At 37.8% G+C, this 21,386-nt stretch overlaps 1 protein-coding gene across 1 annotated transcript in view; it reads right to left on the bottom strand.

Moving 5' to 3' along the window:
* PTPRK (protein tyrosine phosphatase receptor type K) overlaps nucleotides 1-21,386 on the bottom strand; it is a 433,873-nt gene that overhangs the window by 4,936 nt on the left and 407,551 nt on the right. Inside the window, exons 23-30 of the mRNA XM_058172115.1 lie at nucleotides 19,951-20,105; nucleotides 14,536-14,671; nucleotides 11,114-11,263; nucleotides 10,496-10,669; nucleotides 8,412-8,543; nucleotides 4,082-4,207; nucleotides 2,764-2,927; nucleotides 593-728 (exon numbers count right to left, since the gene is read on the bottom strand). Of these exons, the coding sequence (XP_058028098.1) occupies nucleotides 593-728; nucleotides 2,764-2,927; nucleotides 4,082-4,207; nucleotides 8,412-8,543; nucleotides 10,496-10,669; nucleotides 11,114-11,263; nucleotides 14,536-14,671; nucleotides 19,951-20,105 (1,173 nt within the window). The remainder of the gene's footprint in view (nucleotides 1-592; nucleotides 729-2,763; nucleotides 2,928-4,081; nucleotides 4,208-8,411; nucleotides 8,544-10,495; nucleotides 10,670-11,113; nucleotides 11,264-14,535; nucleotides 14,672-19,950; nucleotides 20,106-21,386) is intronic.

Genomic DNA, 21,386 nt, shown 5'->3' with positions numbered 1-21,386 from the left:
GGTAAATGGTGGGTCGCCTGGATAGCAAACTATTTTAATTCCACAGAACTGTCTGGAATTTTCTTGACAAAAATTAGCATTTCAGGCTGGTCCTTTGTTTAAACCATCTATGTTGTTAAAATGAAACAGTTTGATGCCTTCTCCCCAAAAGCTCATCCACTACTTTAGAAGCTACGTTCTCTTCTCCAATCAGTCCTCTTAGTAAGCATTGAGATGGCAGCAACACAAAATTGCCTGAAACTCTGCCTCATGAGTCAAACTGGGACAGGAAGTTAAAGAGAGAGAAAGATGTTTCCGGTGATTACTGTGAAACCACCATCTCTCAGATTTATCAAAAGCCTAGATCTTTCAGTGGTGACTAGAGACTTTGACCTTCAGCATGCATGGAGTGCATGGGAATATGTATACAGCTATAAATCAGTATTACTACATTCTAAATGTATTCTAATTATTTTGATATACAGTATGTTGGTAATTAGTTGACCATAGTCTATATTCCTTGGGAGTCTTGGAAAAAAAATGATTTTATTGAGATGACTTATATGATTTTCATGCATTTGTTTATCTGATTATCAGCAGAACATAAACTTACCGGTGTTTCTACCATGTTAGGCTTACTGTTCCGTAAAGTTTTTACTGCGTGGAAAACATCAATGACGTTTTGCCTTTTAACCATTTCCACTACAATGCCTATGGCACAAAACATCCCGCTTCGCCCACCGCCGTTCCTGAATAGGAAAAGAACAATGGTTAATAAAAAAAATACTTCCTTGGTAAAGAAGGCTGAATTAGTTTGGAATTGAGCAACTCTTCCTGTTGGTTAGCAGGTTCCCAAGACACTCAAACAAGTCCTATTTGTTGTTCTTAGCCTTATCCTTCATCAATCTCTGTCCATTCTGAGTTTTAGCTTTTGTGTCATTAGTTTTACACATATGGATTATTATTATGTGTTTTCCTTAATGAGCTGACCTTCTTTCCACTTCCATTATCTCTCCTTTCCATTTTCAGATTTTCACTCAACTTTTTGGGGCAGCCACTCTGGCTTCTTCTGACATCTTCTTTTCCATACTCTCTCCTCCCCCCAATTATTTGTGATGGTGCTTTAAGTCAGTGGTGAAATTCAATTTTTTTTACTACCAGTTCTGTTGGCGTGGGTTGGTAGGCATGGTGTGGCTTGGTGGGTGTGGTTTAGTGGGCAGGGGAAGGATACTGCAAGATCTCCATTCCCTCCCCACTCCTAGGTGAAGGATATTGCAAAAATCTCCACTCCCACCCCACTCTGGGGCCAGCCAGAGGTGGCATTTGCCAGTTCTCCGAACTACTCAAAATTTCCACTACTAGTTCTCCAGAACCTATCAGAACCTGCTGGATTTCACCCCTGCTTTAAGTATATCTTTTGTGAGATTCGCCTTGGGCTTCAGTTTCTCTCGTCATTAATTATTAGTAATAATTGCTTTGAGGTTATTCAGATTCGCCATATTGAGATCTTAATATGTATTTATATGTTAGGGTATAGGTATATACAGTACATATGTATATAGCATTATATGCATGTTATGTATCTGTATGTGTACATAGCATATCTATATGCGTGTTATGTATATGTATGTGTATATAGCATATCTATATGCGTGTTATGTGTATACCTTTGTCAGCCGGAAACAGAATTTCATTTTTAATGTGTTCCAGAGTGCCCACAGGGGGAAAAAAATGACAATAAAGGTTATCTTATCTTTAAAACATATGCTTGATTGCATTAAGATTCACTATTCCTGAATATAAACAATTTCATCTGTACATGTTACTTTTCTTTAATTGTCCCACCACTTTTGTTTTCCCTGTTGATTAAGATTAAGTCAAGCAGAGCTGATCACTCATGCCTTGTTAAACCCACTGAAAGGGTTTTCAGAGAGACAGATCAATTATTTTCTTGAAAGGACCATGTTTGTCAGAGTTTATCTTCCAACAGATGTTGAAATAATTAAAATGTTCCATCACTACTCCTTCATGTCTTTTTGAAAGATGTGTAATTAGCTTTTGGTTATGTCCTATTATGGTTTTATATCATCCATCTTTTTTTTCTTGATAACCTGTTACCTAACAATAGCCTTGTTGTATTTAGGCTCAGTTTCTGCTTCTTCACCCTAATACTGTATGATGTAACTTTAATTAGCTCATAACCACACAGCAACATGCTGAATATGAGTAAGGGAGAAGAGAAGGGGAGGAGAGAGATGGGGAGGAGAGGGAAAGGGAAAGGGAAAGGGAGGGGGGGGAGAGAGAGAGAGAGAGAGAGAAAGAAAGACAGGGAGAAGAAAAATGTTACATTTAGATGACTTCAGTCTCTAAAATTATATGTATTTCGCCATAACAAAATCGCCTGGAATGGGGGACTATTAGAAGGAGGAACTTAAATTTGGTCAATGTTCAATGGTTGTAGATGAGATTTTGCTTAATTCTAAATGCTTGAGGTGGCTGGTATACAATGTGGTCATTGAAAAATCCCTCATTTTCCACTACATTTATGATTCTAGATAACCCTGTTCAAGTGTCTGATATTATCAAATGAGATATGCTATCTTAAAATGAGAAAGGCACATACCGTTCTTGGGAAGAGGAAATATTCCTCTTTGACTAGAGAAATAGGAGTACACATTATTGTTCTGTTAGTGAGACATATCTAGAACATTCACCTACATGAAATTCCATTTTGCAGCATGGGGATAATAAATAGTCAGGATTAAAATGCTAAATTACACTTACAGACAATGAATTATGGTTCTCCCTTCCCCTTCTTCACATTCTTCTTGCCACTTTTCCACTTGAAGAATTAAATTTAAGAATGACCTCTTGGAGCCTGGGACATCCCTATGAGGTGCCCAGCTCAGATACTGGAATTGCTGAACCATCAGGTAACCTTCCTGAGGCTAATGGGGAAAAAAAGCAATTTTATACCCACTACAGAAAATACCATGAAGTTACAAAAGAATGAGCGGCTATATTAAGATCAATGAAAAGTTAATGGCAGGCTAGTTTTCTAGTTCATCAGGCAGGGTAGCAGAAAGTATAGTGACAATTTTTTTTTTACTCTGCACAGTTACAAAAGTGTGAAGATGAAGAGGAATTGGTTTGCAAGTCATATCTCAGCTTGCATTGGTGCTACAGGAAAAAAAAGTATTCTTCAAAAATATTGTTTATTTATCACCTTTGTATCTCACATAGTGAATCCAAGATAAGAGTTTGCAATTATTTAGTCAAATTTCTATAAACAGTCCTGGTCCAAAGGGCTTTATTTTTTGGGGTGGGGGAAATCCATCTTTGTCAGAGAAAATGTAGCTCAATTACCAATGCCACAGGTTAATTTTAGGTGCTGCATTAGATGCAAAACAAGATATTCAAAGTTTTTCATCTTTTCAAAAGTCCTAAAGAGACAGATTAGGTTAGGCTGGCAGATAGTAAAATACTGTGGGTTTTTTCTTTTTAATGCAGAAGTAATCTGATCCTCTGCCATTCTAATTATTACAGATTTTTTTTCCCTTTCTCTTTTCTTGCAAACTCCTTTACCACCTGAGAAAAGTGTGAAAAAATTTCTGGAGACAGATGAGGGGATTTCCAGAAAAAAGAACAGCTGCTAGAATTAAATAAAATACAATGTTTTCAGTTCAAGGTGTGCGTATTTGGGTTTGATATAGGTATGCTCATTGTACCTGTTGGACCCATGATTTTTTTCTAGAGTCAAACTAGACCTCCAACCTAAGGAAAATACCCTTAAGGAGGAGATTATGTGACTTACAATATCTCCTGAACTTAAAAAAGTACATTCCAGAGCCTTTATTGTTATGGAACAAACTTGGGAAAAGACAAGTTTCTTGAAATGGCTGCTAACAGGTCCAGCAAGGATGATGTAGCTGAAAGAACTTGAATTGTAGGAGTTGAAGTTCACATGTCTTAAAGTTACCAAGGTTGAAAAATGCTACCATACAATAAGGTGTTCTTTTAAAAAAAAAAATCATTTAATTTTTGTAAAAATGTTTTTCTGAATATGGAAGTCCATTACAATACCTCAGTAAATATGCCTTACCCTTGTTAAATTGCATATCCTGAAAATTCTGTTGATTACATCACATTCCATTGAGCAGGACATGCACTCAACCTGAATAGGACCATATCTCAGCATTCCTTCCTCTGGCCAATATTGTGGGCAACCCTGTGTAATATTAAATAAATGTATGTAAAAACTTAAGTAGTTTTAGGCATCGTGCTAAATCCCCATACACTGCGGTGTCTTCTAAGTAAGACATCAGAATCATGATAGCTTAATCATTATGCAAATACAACAACACAAGATTGGGAAAAAAGTTCACATTGTTCCATTTTTGCATGGTAAAGCAGTTTTAATTACCCAACACTTCTATTAATTGCAACTGCTGATGGAGCTCACAGTTCTCATGCTTAATTAAACTGGCTCACATCTGGAAGGAGGGCAACAGCTTCAATATATGAAACCTCATCTTCTTCTTAGCAGTCTCTTTTACATTAAATATTTTATTTTACAGTACAGAATATCTATTAGCCAGCAAGGGTGTGTGTGGATAATGATACATCTGGGCCAATTTGATAGCATGACAAACAATCCAATTTACTATTTACTAATATGGAGATTTTCCAGTTGAATTGTGGACTTAAATTGAGCAAATCTTAGCTCAGTTTAGTGGTGGGTTGCTCCTGGTTCAGTCTGGTTCTTGCAAACTGGTAGTAAAAGCAGTGGGAGGCTCCGCCCACCTGCCCAGATGTCATAATGTGTATGCGCAGAAGTGCACGCGTTCACGCTTCCATTGCGAACTGGTAGTAAAGATGAGTAAAACCTACCCCCGGCTCAGTTGGCTAAGATTCAAAAATCAAAGCTTTTTTCTTTTTATTTGTTACCTTGCTGTATTTCAGATTAATTCACTAATGGATCTTTGTGCAAGAACAGTATCTGGATCTTCTAAAATAGGAAACAGGTATCGCCTAAAGCATAAACAGTGGGGGCACTGTTATGAAAAAAAATGCATAATGGAGGTGGCCCTAGTTTAGAAACTTGAAACATTAAAAAAATAATAATAGTAAAGGTTTTTGAATAAGGGAGTACAGAGATGTGAGTATGGTATGACTTTTCTACTTACTTCCTTTTTTCCTTCCCTCCCTTCCTCCCTACGTCCATTTATTTATTTTAAATGCTTAGTACTAATACCATTTACATACCCCTAAGCAAGAAACCTATAGATATCAGAAGAATAGCTTCAGGGTATAGAGAGTGGATAAATTTTAAAGAATTTCGCAATAGCAATAGCACTTAGACTTATATACTGCTTCACAGTGCTTTACAGCCCTCTCTAAGCGGTTTACAGAGTCAGCATATTGCCCCCAACAATCCGGGTCCTCATTTTACCCACCTCAAAATGATGGAAGCCTGAGTCAAGCTTGAACTGGTGAGTATTGAATCCCTGACAGTCAGCAGAATTAGCCTGCAGTACTGCATTCTAACCACTTCACTACCACGACTCCTATGCTAAACTAAGGCTAAAGACAGAAAATCCAGTAAACAGGGTGAATGATGGATGTGATGGAACAAAAAATATATATATATAGTTGAGACAAAACAATGAATGTCCAGTACTTTGACACAGCACCAACTGCTATACCAAGATACCAAAATCCAAGAAATCAAAATCTTTTCCAGAAAATCAAATTTTTCCTGTTCCCAGGAAAGAGCATCAGTAAATAATACCGAATGACAGAGCAAAGGTTTGATACATTCAGCATTGCTTCATCAAAGTTTATGACTGAAGTCTTAGCAAAATCATTTAATGTGAGTAAAAGTTAAACCTTGTCCATTTAGGAGATTCTGGATAGGATGGATCAGATTTCTTATGAAGCATCTCCCTGAAATAGCAGACTAGTTTGTTATATCCAAAGTAATTTTAATGAAACAGTTAACCTTATATTATTTGTGGCAAATTATTTCACCGATTAATGTCATTTGCCTGGTGTATTTGCATTATACAAATAACACAAACAGTTGCAAATAAAAGAAATAATTTGTGGCTCAGGAATAATGGATGTCCTCCTCATTGGCTGTTAAATCTAGATTTCAGTGTGCCCTTCTTTCTCACCACTTTTACATACAAATAATGTATCTTACTTCAAAAGCTCATAGAGAAATGTATAACTATCTATCGACATGTTTTCTGCTTGCTTATTAATCTCAAATAAAACTGAAAATCTCAGAAAGGATCGTGTACAGATCATGGTCTAGATTTGATCCTCACCTGATTCTGTCTGAACAGGCTTACTTCAGTTTGGAATTCAGTTGAATTCAATGCATATTCCTATTGGAAAGTTAGTTACATTATAATTATATTTTATAGTCATGCTTGTGTATTTAGGACTCAAAAGTACATCCATTTATGTAAAATATGTTCCTTCTAATTTGCTGTAGGTATCCAAGCATTCTCAGAAATGCTCTAGATTTTAAGGTGAACACATGCTTCTTTTGTCTTTATCTATGTATCTACATCTATAGACCTCTAAATGTAAGAGGCTGTTAGGTTCAGTGGTTAAGGCACTAGACCAGGGGTCCCCAACCTTTCAGACCTCAGGTGTCGTGTCCCACTCCTCCGCTGACGGCCGGGTCAGGGAAATCTGAATCAGGCTTGCCTCTGCAGCTCTGCCCAAAGTCCTAGCAAAGTCCTCAGAGCAGGCAGGAGACCAGTAAGTGACTTCAGCAAGATAAGTTCGACTTTGCCTGACTCAGAGATTGCCAGAAAGCAGATCCTTTATATAGGCCATGGGGTGTGGCTCCATGACTCAGCACTCATTAAGGCCTGCCCCTCCCTTCCTTCTGTTGCCTCCGCCTATCTAATCTTCTGATGCGAGGGTCACTCCAATCAGCTGTTGTTGGAAGTAAACTTTCCTCAGGCTTACATGCTGTGGAGGAGGGGGAGGGGTCTAGCAGCTCCGTTTGCTTGGGCATGGAGCCAGGGCTGGGGCCGGGGGATGCTCCCTCCTCTGCAGCCTGCTTGGGCATGGAGCCAGGGCTGGGACCGGGAGGTGCCCCCTCCTCTGCAGCTTGTCTGGGCATGGAGCCAGAACTGGGGCCGGGAGGCATACATTCCTCCGTGTTTGGGAGCAGATAAGCAGACCCCGGCTGCGGTGAGAGCGGACAAGACACAACATCAGGGACCACTAAATTCATAAGTTTAAATCCTGCGGACCACAAATATCATCTGCCTAATGACTGTGGTGTGTGACTAGGTGGTCATGTGACTGGGTGGTTGTGGTCAGCTCGCCAGCCTCTACTCGTCCCTCCCCTCCCAGCCACTCCTCGCCTCTCTGCCTGGAGTCCTTAGGGCCCCAACAGGAAGCAGTTGTTGGAGCTAAGCAGCCACCATGAGAAAGAGCTGGCAAAACAGCTGGCTCAGTTCAAATTGGATCTGACCAAGAAGGAGGCTCAGCAGAAGCATCTCACTCAGGACTATGAGCATAGGCTTTCCAAGCAGAGGGAAGACCTGCAGGAGTGCAAGGCCAGGTACTAGCGCCTGGAGGCTCAGTGAGCTGAGATGGTCAGCCAGTCCCAGGCCATGATGCAGTCCCACTAGAACAAGGCCTTCCGGCTCTTCACCACCAGCAGCACTTCCTTCCAGCCTTCGCCCAAAGCCCCACATCAGGAGGCTAAAACAGGCCCCCAAATTGGAATTTCTGTCCCCTCTCTGATCCACACAAAAAGACCCTGAAGGGAGACTCTCTGCAGCAACACAAATATTCATTGCATGTTTCCAGCCCAGGGGCCGTAGTTTGAGTACCCCTGATTTAGTGCAATATTTAAAAATATGCAAATAATGTTTCTGCGGACCACCAACATTTTCTCACGGACCACCAGTGGACCACAACTGGTGGGTTGGTGACCACTGCACTAGACTAGAAATTAGGAGATTGTGAGTTCTATTTTCCCCTAAGGCATGAAAGCCGGTTGAGGGAAAATGACTTTGGGCCAGTCACTTTCCCTCAGCCGATAATGTCAGGCTCAAGTGACAAGTTGGTTGGTCAATTCCTGTCACAAACAATGGATCAACACTCAGTTGATAAAAACAAAAGGACCTGCAGGAAAATACTAGGTATAAAAAGGAATATTTATCTAAATCTGTATAAGGAAGACATGCAAGTCTATGTATGTTATGTATGTGTGTGTATGCATATACAGTATATCTGTATCTATGTGGAAGCCATCTGTAGTACAGATGTCTATGCAATGTACCATATACAGAATATCGATACCATTTAAGACTGAATATGAGGGAAATTTTCTGTTGAAAAAAAAATCAGTTCTTTTAAGGTGGATTGCACAAACTTTTTCAGCATCAAGATCTTACTTGTGCTAAATCAACTTCATTTAACATCACGAGAGAGGTACAGCCGTAATCGTAGACTAGTCTCCAGAAATCTTTCACAGTGTTTGGCAGAGGATGCTGTGTGACGATGAAAGCAGCAGGCTGTCTGTAGCTCTGAATTTAAAAATAGATAAAATACAAATAAAAGAGAAATGCAGGCAGTAATATCACCCTCATCAAATAAATGTATAAATCTTACATAACTACTGCACCATTCTCCAGATTGAGCAATAGAATAATAACAAAACAGACAGTATATTAACTCCTTTGGTCTTGAGAAGGATAGGATGGGACTAGGAAATATAAAAATTAAATCATGGCCAGAACTAAAGAACTTCTTAGTTTTTGTTTTCACTTTAGTTTACTTCTTTGTCTTGGAGAAAAAGAGCATGATGGATTTATTTGTCCTCATGTTAGATCTTAAGCCAGAACAACCTTGACCATGAACAGGTACCAGGTTTGTTTTTTTTTGAGTTATGCTGGGTGTCAAGAGATAGATTAATGGGTTAGTTCCTTTAAGCTAACTGAAAATTGGATTATGGGGATGATTGGTATGTATCAGAAACATTGAACGTGAGCATGTACTCCTATTGCTTCCTTCTGCATCCTCTCTCTTTATGCAGCAGAAGAATTAGACTTAGTTATCTAGGGCAGGGGTCCCCAACTCCTGGCCTATGGACTAGCACTGGTCTGTGCAAACAAGCGGAGCCCCAGCCATGGGATGCAGGCAGCACACAAAACCACACCTCTTCTGGTCCTTGGAAAAACCTTTCTCCATTACCTAGTTCCCAAAAAGTTGGGGGCTGTTGATCTAGGAGAAGGGGGTAATAGGAGTAAAAGAAAATGTTAAAAGTTACAATAGCTTCTTGGAGAGAAATACTGCCTGTTGACTTTTGTCTACCTACCTGTACTTTCCAACTGATTGGTAAAAAGGATTGAATCAGCTGGTCTAATCTCCACTATCATACTTCTTGGAAGGAAATGTGAAAAGATAAATAGGGTGTTCTTCCTAGGATCAATTGTTAATGTTACATTGTCCAGAGGCAAATGGTACAAAAGAATGAGATATGCCTGACTTATGCTTTCTCTCTAGACCAGAGGTGTCAAACTCGAGACCTGCAGGCTAGGTTCAGCCCATGGGATGCTTAGATCTGGCCCACGGAGCCACACTGGAAACAGCAAAGGACTGGCCCATGGTGCCTATGCCAGAAAAAAATGGAGCTTGCAAGGGCCACACGTGGCCCTCCCGAGCTCTGTTTTCACTGGCAGAGGGTTGCAAGAGGCCGTCGCAGCCGAAAACAGAGCTTGAGAGCCCGTTTTCACTGGCAGAGTACTTGGCCATCACAGGTGCCTCCGACACGAGTGACATCTATCTGGCCACGCCCACCCTGACCACTTCTACCCCAAGGTCAAACACAACCCTGATGTGGCCCTCAATGAAATTGAGTTTGACACTCCTGCTCTAGGCCCAGATTTCCATGCTGTACTTCCCAGAAAAGTTAAACTCTGAGCTCCCACTTTTCCTTGCTTCTGACATTTTGAAAAGCTCAGAAGGGATCTGTAAGCTGCAAGATGAGAGATCTCTTTTTTCCTTTCTTTTGGATTTTTCTAACCTTTTCCGAAGGGAAAGAATATCTGTTCAGAAGGGCCTTTCAAGTCTAAGATCACTTGGGATACTTCTTGTTGTTTTAAATTTCAATAATAACTGTGTAAATACTAATTAATTAATTATAATGTGGAAAATAACTGTTTTGGTTTTTAGATGTACATAATCATGAGTCCTTTGGCAGGTTGGAAGTGATTGTTTCCTCAAAATACAAGGTCACTTACTGGCTGCGTTAAAATATAAAACTATCCAAGATTTCGTATCATTTCCCCTCAGCAATTTTCAACTCCAGAAAACTGCAGAAAATTTGTAATATTCATAAAGTCAGAAAAATCAATACTTTTAGGTTCTTGATTAAAAATATTACTGCACATCAGCATAAGTGTAAATTAATCCCCCCCCCAAGTACCAATAATTCTGTTGCATATTTCTCATATAGTCAAGGAAAATAGTCACTTACATCCATAAGGGCAGCATTGATGTAATTGCTGCTCTCGCCATCAATAGTAATTAAGAAAGGCAGACATCTGTCAGGTGGCAGCATATCCATAAAGCGGTTTTTGTCATGATTTCTTGGCAAGCATGCTATGCTGCAGTCTTCGGCTTGTAGCCGAGGAGTCACAGAATTCAGGGTCTACAAGGCAAAGGAAATATTTATTTTGACATTGTGTACTTAACTCAAAGAGATTTGGGCATCAGGGATACAGGCAAGGTGACAATGTTGAAAGCCACAAAGAAAGGAAAAGCATGTTTACTTCTGTTTAGTCAGGAGTATGGAAGGAGAATCTGCATATACAGAATTGGAAATCATCATGTAAAATTCATGTGCTGTATTTTACACTTATCTAAAATGCAAAAATTGCTCCTGGTGGGCCAAAAGTCATCCACGTACAAATGAACTGGCAGCCTACAGTGATTACAATCACACAGTGATATTCCCCATATATCCAGACATGAAAGTACACCGTGAAAGAAGAGGATAATGCATTATGAATCTGACACAGGAGGTACAAAACATTCCGTACGTTAGGAAGCAAAGAAATAGTATTTTTAAAGTGACATCAACCAACGAATGTACCTGGAATTCATCTTTAAGATGTGAAGAGTTTGTCTGAGAGTCTATTCGAATCATGTCAAAATAGGCAGCTTTAAATTCACAGACTGGGATGGCAGTTTCTCCGCATAAGCAGGCTTCCAGGATAGCATCATGAATAAAGATATACTGTTCCTGCCAGAGAAAGAACAGAAGATGTTTGGGGATCCTACAGTTGGACAGATCGTTTAGGTCACTGAATCCAACCTCTTGCTTGGTGTAGGAATACAAATTACAAAACTCTCAGCACCTGGTTGGTGTGTAGCGCCATTTGAAAGGATCTAATAAAAGAAAGTCCACCACCTCTCCAGCTAACTCTGTTGAGCTGATTTTATTGATTAGGATATTTTTTATTGATGTTTTATTGATGTTTTTTCTAACATTCCACAGGATGTCTGAATTACTGGATCCAGCAATGGTTCTTAAAGGAATGAAATCTCTCCTTTGGATTCTTTCCCATTAACACTCTTATTCAAGAAAACTTAAAAAGACAACTTTCATCTCGATTACCCAACTCAAGATACAATACTGTGCTTTTAAAGTAATATTCATTCAATCAGTATACATTTTAAAAAATGGCAAATTTTAATCCCAACAATACTTAATGGCAAAATTAAAGAAATAATGTTGGGAAATGATTAAGTTTTTGCTCGCATCTATGAAAAATATAGCAGATTGTCAACACTGCTATATTTATGTATGCTTGAAAGCAAAGGTCCTCAATTTACAACAATTTGTTTAGTGACTGTTCGAAGTTACAATGGCACTGAAAAAAGTGATTTATGACCATTTTTCACACGGAGATCTTTGCGCATTCCCATGGTCACGTGATAAAAATTTGGGTGCTTATGTATTTGTGACAGTTGCACTGTGCTAAGGTTACATGGTCACCATTTATAACCTTTCCAGCCAGTTTTCGACAAATAAAGTCAATGGGGGAAGCCAGATTCACTTAACAACCATGATTCACTTAACAACTGCAGTAATTTGCTTAACAACTGTGTCAAAAATGTCACTCATTCACTTAACAACTGTCTTGCTTTGCAACAGAAGTTTTGAGCTCCATTGTGGTTGTTAAGTCAAGGATTACCTGCATATATTTTTATTTTAAAAATGAAAATGTCATGTCATGTCATGATCAGCGATAGCAGAAAACAGTAGAAATAGAAAAATTCAGAAACAAAATTCCCCAGTCAAGAATTTCTCTAGAATTTGCAAACTCAAGAAATGCTGAGGTTGCTTCTAGGCAAATCCTAATGATGTAAGGCATACAAAGTGTCCCTGCTTTGTTGACATTCCATTGACTAGAAAGAAACTCTCTTCCTTTCCCCACATCTAAAAAATGGAAAAATCGAGAGTGCAGGCAATTCAGGAAGGTTACAAGAAAGAGCTGATTAAGAAGTTTCCCAGAGGACTACAGAAAAAGTCTCTTCCTGACAGGTTTGATATTGTGATATATTCCTTATGTTTGTGCTTCCCTCCTGAGATATATCATAAAATTAGCTTGATATGTTTAAGTGTCAATGTATAATAATTTCAGTGCTTTTTTATTTTAATTTTAAGGTCCAGAGGATAGGATCACAGGCATTTTGGTTAACAATGTAAGAAGACCCAATGGATCAGGCCAGGCCAGTATTCTGCACCTTATAGTGGTCACCAGGAACATCTTGGGCTAGAACATCCTTCCAATATTGCTTCTTAGAAATCAACATTTATGATGTACTGCCCATGGTCCAGGAGGTAATGATCAGGCATTAATATTAATGGCTATTGATAACCTGATTTTCCATGAATCTCCCTTTTGAGTACCATCTAAATTGGCTGTTATTTTCATAACTACTATTGTAAACCACAGTACTTGGTTTACGGATGTCTAGTATGAAAAATTATTTCTCTTGGTCCTACATCTTTCTATGTATAGTTTCAATGGATGACCTTGAGTTTTAAAAGTGAGAGAACAACACCTGTGATATCCATATCTTGTGTAATTTTTTCACCCTTTTATGTGTCTCCTTTGTTCTAAGCTGTAGAACTCCGACTGCTATAATCTTGTCTTGTAATGGAGGTAACCTCCCCATCTCATTATTTCAAACATTTATTTTTTTTTTGCAAAATCTTTTTGTGCTAGCTATACAAACACCGCATGCGTTGCTGGAAATAAGGATAAAGTGCCAAAGATATGTTCCAAATAAAAGAAAAAAATGTAAAATGAAGTTGATGTGTTTGTATTGCTAGCAGTTTCTTTTGTTTGTGTTGGATGTAACTTACAATTCAGTTCAATGCTGAGTTTGCTTTTGCAATGTTCTCAACATCAACTGGACTAGTGCCAAGATAACCTCTTACCCGCATTATATTGCATCTAAAAATAATGACTGTTTTGCAGTGTTAGCATAAGACATACAGTATAACCTATTGCCTGAAAACTGAGAAACACATGAAGAAGGAAAAGTACTATAAAAATTGTTAAAAAGTAACTACAATTTGATATGCAACAATTATCTCTCTCTTCACAGTTTCCATATAAATGTATTCCGGGCATATATACAAATACACAGATGACCCTTAATACAATGTTTAAAGAGAGAAGCTTTGGAATATATGAAGAGTATGGGACAGTTGGAAAGGGTATAAACTAAGGTCAGTTTTATCTCCTTTCCCACCTCCACAAAACGATGTCTTGCTCTCTCTTCACATTCTTTATTTAGCTGGACTTAACATAACATAACATAACATCAGAGTTGGAAGGGACCTTGGAGGCCTTCTAGTCCAACCCCCTGCCCAGGCAGGAAACCCTACACCATCTCAGTCAGATGGTTATCCAACATTTTCTTAAAAATTTCCAGTGTTGGAGCATTCACAACTTCTGAAGGCAAGTCGTTCCACTTATTAATTGTTCTAACTGTCAGGAAATTTCTCCTTAGTTCTAAGTTGCTTCTTTCTTTGATCAGTTTCCACCCATTGCTTCTTGTTCTACCCTCAGGTGCTTTGGAGAACAGCCCGACTCCCTCTTCTTTGTGGCAGCCCCTGAGATACTGGAACACAGCTATCATGTCTCCCCATGTCCTTCTTTTTGTTAAACTAGACATACCCAGTTCCTGCAACCGTTCTTCATATGTTTTATCCTCCAGTCCCCTAATCATCTTTGTTGCTCTTCTCTGCACTCTTTCTAGAGTCTCAACATCTTTTTTACATCGTGGTGACCAAAACTGAATGCAGTATTCCAAGTGTGGCCTTACCAAGGCATTATAAAGTGGCACTAACACTTCACGTGATCTTGATTCTATCCCTCTGTTTATGAACCAGTTGCACATTTGGCTTAGTAACTTTGCCAGATCCAGAATATTTGTTAAGGCAAATGACTAAAATGCACATGAGTATTGGACCACTGATTCATAACAGCACAATACCTCTGTCTGTACCATGTTGATGCGGCGTGAACGTAAGGCTTTGACACAGTTGTAGATGTCTACAACTCCTTCTCTTTCTGCCATGTCTAACATGATGTCAATTACAATATAGCATCCAGTTCGCCCAGCTCCAGCACTAGAGGAAATCAGAACACATATACATATTTTTTAAAAAATTACAAGCAGCCCAAATAAATCAGAAATCTAATGTCTAATTTTATGTTCTAAAAAATGCAGTATTTTACTTTGCGAAAGTGGAATTGTTTTTAGCTAAAGTAAAGACATAATTAGATAGACATTTTCAGTGTTATTGCTGAACATACTGTAACCCAAAGCAGAAAAGCAGAAAAAAACCAAACCTCGGGCTTAGAATTGGTTAAGTTGACACATATTAATATTACTTATACAGTTTTCTTGCACTGTTCTCATTTCTCTCCGACACAGACATTTCCAGCACAAATCTTTTCAATAAGTTTTCAACAAGGATAACTTATTCATAAAATATTCACTAAGCTGATTCTGAGAGTAGTAATTAAAAAGGCTGATTTTTGTTTTACTTTGTTTGTTCATTTATTTATAGCATGCATTTCATTATGGGACCAATTCTATTTTTTTTAAAAAAATCTCTAAAGTTCTAGCCTTTTGAAAGAGATTGCATCTGAGCACAGTTTTGTTTTCCAACAGCCACTCCCACGTAGAACTGTGGCATATATTTAGCTAGTCATAATTCATACAGTTGAAAGGTACCATTTAGCTCATTGTCTGGTTCCATGTCCTAATCAAAATCAAGATAACTTGCTTCAACACTGCCAGTGTAGGGAAACATATTATCCTTCTGGGGAATTAGTTCTACCTTCAACTTGGCCTGACCAAATGCAACCTCTGCCTGGGCCTGCCCACAATCTATTGCTGCCTCCCGGCTCCCAGCTGATTGGCTAGAAGAAAAAAACCAGAACTCACTTGACAAATAAGAGAAAAAAAAACAAGACACCATCACTTTAAATTGAGAAGCCAAGAAGCCTCCCAACTGATTGGCTAGAATGAAAAAATTAGGACTCGCTTCTCAGCCAGGAGATCACTTGGCAAAGAAGAAGGAAAAAAAAAAGTCGCTGTCGCTTTAAATTGACACAGCCGCTGGAAGGAGGTTTTTACTTGCAGAAGCAGTTCGTTTCTAGGTCAGCTGAACAACAACTGGATAAGAGGAGGGATTCTTATATGGTTCTATGTTGTTAAATTTTTGGGATTTGCGCACCATGGGCTTTGTGTTTCTAAAAAGGTTTGGGCGATTTCCATTGTGAAATATCCTGTCTTGAATGAGTTTTCTGCCTGCTTGTAAATGGAGCCGAATTTCCGGCTTCCACTTTCTATTATCTCTAAGCACCGGTAGCTGTTTTCCGCTTACACAGTTTCCTTTATGCAGTTGGCAGGAATGTGGAATTCCAGGCAGGTTCCTTGTTAGCAGCTTGATTTTTCCTTGCTTATGTGGGAGCCTTTTCTTATGAGTAATATTTTATTTGGGAAATGAAGAGGGAGGAGTTTGATTCCTTCCCAGAGCAGTGGGGTGGGAAGGGAATGGGGATTTTGAAGTAACCTTCCCCTGTAGTGGGGAGGGAATGGAGATTTTAGGCTTGCTGTCAACCATCAGTCATAATACTAATGACTGTTTTGAACAATATGCAGGTTATATTACACAAATGGCTATTTTATATGTGAAATTATGACTGAAACCTATATTGGTTCACACTGTCAGGAAGTTTGTCCTTAGTTTTAGGTTGCTTCTCTTTTTGTTCAGTTTCCATCCATTGCTTCTTGTTTTGCCTTCTGATGCTTTGGAAAATACATTATCCCCCCCCCCACTTCTTTCTGGCAGCCCCTTAAAAGCCCCTTAAAAACTCTTTGCCCAAGAGTTGCCTTTCACACTCTTGGGCAAAGTATGTGAACCATTTCCTCCTTTCAGTGGTCCATGAAAGTGCATTTATAATGTATGTAGATAATAAAGTTGAAAAATGGTGAACAACATTTTTGCAGAACTATAGATACATTGAGGCTGGGTGTGACAAGGAATGGCTGGGAGGGGAGGGGCCAGGCGAGGCACCCCTTGACGTGAGTGATATTGAGTTGCCCATGCCTACCTAATCACATGACCATCAAGCTACACCAGCTGTCACATGACCATCAAGCCACGCCCACAAAATAAGCCACGCCTACAGAGCTGATAGTAAAAATATTTAGAACCCACCCCGATCTGTTACTATTATTCCATGCCTTCCTACCTAGAACAAAAGTTAAAGGACAGTATTAATGTTCTGTGTGATGTCCTTTTAGGTATTTCAAGGGATCTGTGATAGTACTTAGTTTTTCCTCTTCAAAGCAAAGCAAAACTTTTCCTCTTGCTAGGACTTAGTTTATAGATTTTGTAAAAGTTGGTTTTCATTAAGTGAAAAGTAAGCAATTTGATATCAGATCAGGCCATTAGTGAAACAAGAAACAGATGGAAATGTTATCTCCTACTAAAAAAAGTTTTGCTTCTTGGCAAAAGAAATCTGAACGCAGGTTGATATAAACAGAATTCGCATTTGATATTCAGCAGTCCTGGGAATTATTTCATAATGGCTTCATGCTTCTGCTATAGCCAACCTACTCTCAGACTTCATGTTCTGGGAAGTAAATTTCTACAGGGTTTTTGCCTTGTTAATCAAGAAAATGCTGACAATTCCTAGATTGTCCTTATTGTCCCATTTTTTTTTCCATCTGAATTCTCCTTCTCAGTCTAGGTGTCTATTTGATTTGTTATTTCTGAGTAAGACCTTTGATTAACTAATTTTCATTCCGTTGTTTCCAACCAATTTCTTTAAATTTTTAAGATATTTTTAAATTTTCTTTACCTAGCCCATCAATTTTTGATAAGCATCCTCTCCACCTCCATGTCATTACAGAAAATGTCAATATATACATGTCCAGAATGGAAGTGTGTGACATCTCATTTGATACTTCCTTCTAGGTTAATGTGGAACATTATTTGAACATGTTTTAAGCCAGCTAGCAATCCATTTAACACTTATATCCAAGTTCATACTTAACTAGCCTGCTAACCAAAATATGAAGGTTATCTATTACAGTAAAAATATCCACTAAATAAATTACCCTAGTATATAAGATCAGACTATATTCTATATTTTTTTAAAAAAAATCCAAGCATGTGATACTACAAAGGTCTTGCAACAAGATTAAAATAAGTGAAGGAAATAATAAAAAATAGTATTGTTTATTATTACCTGCAGAGGAATATGTTAATACTTCTCAGAAGCAAGTTGTAGGTCTTGCAATGTACAGTAGGATAAAAAGTAGCAATGAGAGAAAACGCTTGATTTCTTTTATATAATTAGCTGCAAGTTTAGATTCACCAATAACTTAGATATTTCTGCTTTTGAATTCTTTTCCTACTTATTAAGAAGTAAAACTATTGTTTATATAGACTATTTTATGTAGTCTATAAAAACAAGCAACTGCCAACCTCAGGTTCATAATAGTGTAATTTACTATATATAGAGACTTCCAGGTTGGAACATTGATCTAAAGCAACCTTATGCCTTAGTAGTACTTAAAACAGTCCAGATAACTTTAGAACATAGACACTGAAACAGACATTTTTGGAAATTGGATCATGGAGTTATCTGTCAAAAGAGTCAGTTGGAAATAATAAGTCAAGCCATCTGATCCACTCACCCCATATCACACCACAACACGTCACAAAACTTGACAGATCATGCACACATCAAGAATGATAGAAAATGCATCTACCTCTTTTCTACACACCTGCAATGCACAACAATAGGCCCAGCACTTGGGGGGTTAGATTGTTTTACACGGCGTATAAATGAAAGAAGGCCTGTTGCATTGTAAGGTACTCCATGATCAGGCCAGCCGGTAAAAGGGATCTGTGATAGTACTTAGTTTTTCCTCTTCAAAGCAAAGCAAAACTTTTCCTCTTGCTAGGACTTAGTTTATAGATTTTGTAAAAGTTGGTTTTCATTAAGTGAAAAGTAAGCAATTTGATATCAGATCAGGCCATTAGTGAAACAAGAAACAGATGGAAATGTTATCTCCTACTAAAAAAAGTTTTGCTTCTTGGCAAAAGAAATCTGAACGCAGGTTGATATAAACAGAATTCGCATTTGATATTCAGCAGTCCTGGGAATTATTTCATAATGGCTTCATGCTTCTGCTATAGCCAACCTACTCCCAGACTTCATGTTCTGGGAAGTAAATTTCTACAGGGTTTTTGCCTTGTTAATCAAGAAAATGCTGACAATTCCTAGATTGTCCTTATTGTCCCATTTTTTTTTTCATCTGAATTCTCCTTCTCAGTCTAGGTGTCTATTTGATTTGTTATTTCTGAGTAAGACCTTTGATTAACTAATTTTCATTCCGTTGTTTCCAACCAATTTCTTTAAATTTTTAAGATATTTTTAAATTTTCTTTACCTAGCCCATCAATTTTTGATAAGCATCCTCTCCACCTCCATGTCATTACAGAAAATGTCAATATATACATGTCCAGAATGGAAGTGTGTGACATCTCATTTGATACTTCCTTCTAGGTTAATGTGGAACATTATTTGAACATGTTTTAAGCCAGCTAGCAATCCATTTAACACTTATATCCAAGTTCATACTTAACTAGCCTGCTAACCAAAATATGAAGGTTATCTATTACAGTAAAAATATCCACTAAATAAATTACCCTAGTATATAAGATCAGACTATATTCTATATTTTTTTATAAAAAATCCAAGCATGTGATACTACAAAGGTCTTGCAACAAGATTAAAATAAGTGAAGGAAATAATAAAAAATAGTATTGTTTATTATTACCTGCAGAGGAATATGTTAATACTTCTCAGAAGCAAGTTGTAGGTCTTGCAATGTACAGTAGGATAAAAAGTAGCAATGAGAGAAAACGCTTGATTTCTTTTATATAATTAGCTGCAAGTTTAGATTCACCAATAACTTAGATATTTCTGCTTTTGAATTCTTTTCCTACTTATTAAGAAGTAAAACTATTGTTTATATAGATTATTTTATGTAGTCTATAAAAACAAGCAACTGCCAACCTCAGGTTCATAATAGTGTAATTTACTATATATAGAGACTTCCAGGTTGGAACATTGATCTAAAGCAACCTTATGCCTTAGTAGTACTTAAAACAGTCCAGATAACTTTAGAACATAGACACTGAAACAGACATTTTTGGAAATTGGATCATGGAGTTATCTGTCAAAAGAGTCAGTTGGAAATAATAAGTCAAGTCATCTGATCCACTCACCCCATATCACACCACAACACGTCACAAAACTTGACAGATCATGCACACATCAAGAATGATAGAAAATGCATCTACCTCTTTTCTACACACCTGCAATGCACAACAATAGGCCCAGCACTTGGGGGGTTAGATTGTTTTACACGGCGTATAAATGAAAGAAGGCCTGTTGCATTGTAAGGTACTCCATGATCAGGCCAGCCGGTAAAATGGAACTGTTTAACTTCACGGATTTCGTTGTAACCTCTCTGTCAAAATGGAAAATAATAACAAGAGTATTTTTCTTTCATCTCACGAGTTACAAAATAAGTTAGTTTTTGGTTAATTTTTTAAAAGATGATTGTTTTTGTGTTAAAGTGGTTAAAATGTATACAGGACTAAAAAAATGCAAGCTTCAGTTGATTTTAATCAGTTTCCTTAAAAAAAACACCAATAAAAATGTGAATATAGCACTCATTACTTATCACACTTTAATCATTGCATATTTACACTGCATGTACACCAGGCCAATTGTATGTTATCATGGAATTGTAACAATATATGCAAAGTTCCCTAAGAAAGAAAAGTTCAGCCTTTAAAGAAATAGTCTGGAAGTCTACATTAATGTCAAAGTAGGTCTTTTGGTTCCATTGAAACAGAATGGTAACTAAAACAGTTTAAAGTTTAGATAGGCCCTTATGTTTAAGTGAAGTATAACCATGATGTGTATACAGATGAGTAAGATGTCGTAAATGGAGGGAAACATACTCAGGATTGGAAACAGCAATCAAAAATATAATGGTCTAATTCCATATCTCATAAAAACTTGCTATGGTTCCTGCTGTTCCTTGCTATTTGAGTGTCCTTGACAAAAACCTCAAGCTTATGTACTCCTGTTTTACAGTTATAAAGAAACCAGAAACATATGTGAAGGAAACCCTGGTGACAAGACCAGAATTAAAACATTCCTTTACATGCTAGCAGATTTTAAACCAGACTTCCACAAGGAGCAAGGGAAGAAACAAGGGAATCTTATCTCAGTCCTAACGTAGCACATCAAATTGGTGAAGGCTAAATTAAGCATCTGGAACGCCCAAATTTCAAAGAATAAAGAGCTTGTGGTTTGGGAATGGAGGATACCAAGATTTGTGGAGAAATCTTGCTTATTTTTAAGTCTGAATAAGGCATATATAAAGTGGCTTAAATCATAATCCATTTTCTATAAATAAGATTACAAGACTATGAACGTAGGAACAATATTCATCTGACTCTAATGCAACTCTTTTTTTGGGTACTGAAATTATAAGGAACCAACCATATAGTATATAAAGTAAGACTAATTAAGTGTGGATAATTAACCAGTGAAATAACCGAGGAAAAGGTCTAAATCAGTGGTGGGATTCAAGTAATTTAACAACCGGTTCTCTGCCCTAATGATTTCTTCCAACAACCAGCTTGCCAAACTGCTCAGACAGTTAACAACCGGTTCTCCCGAAGTGGTGCGAACTGGCTGAATCCCACCACTGGTCTAAATTATATGTAACTATGCC

The sequence above is a fragment of the Ahaetulla prasina genome, chromosome 1 (assembly GCF_028640845.1).
Source record: "Ahaetulla prasina isolate Xishuangbanna chromosome 1, ASM2864084v1, whole genome shotgun sequence".
NCBI lineage: Eukaryota > Metazoa > Chordata > Lepidosauria > Squamata > Colubridae > Ahaetulla > Ahaetulla prasina.
This window is presented reverse-complemented; position numbering and strand designations above follow the sequence as displayed.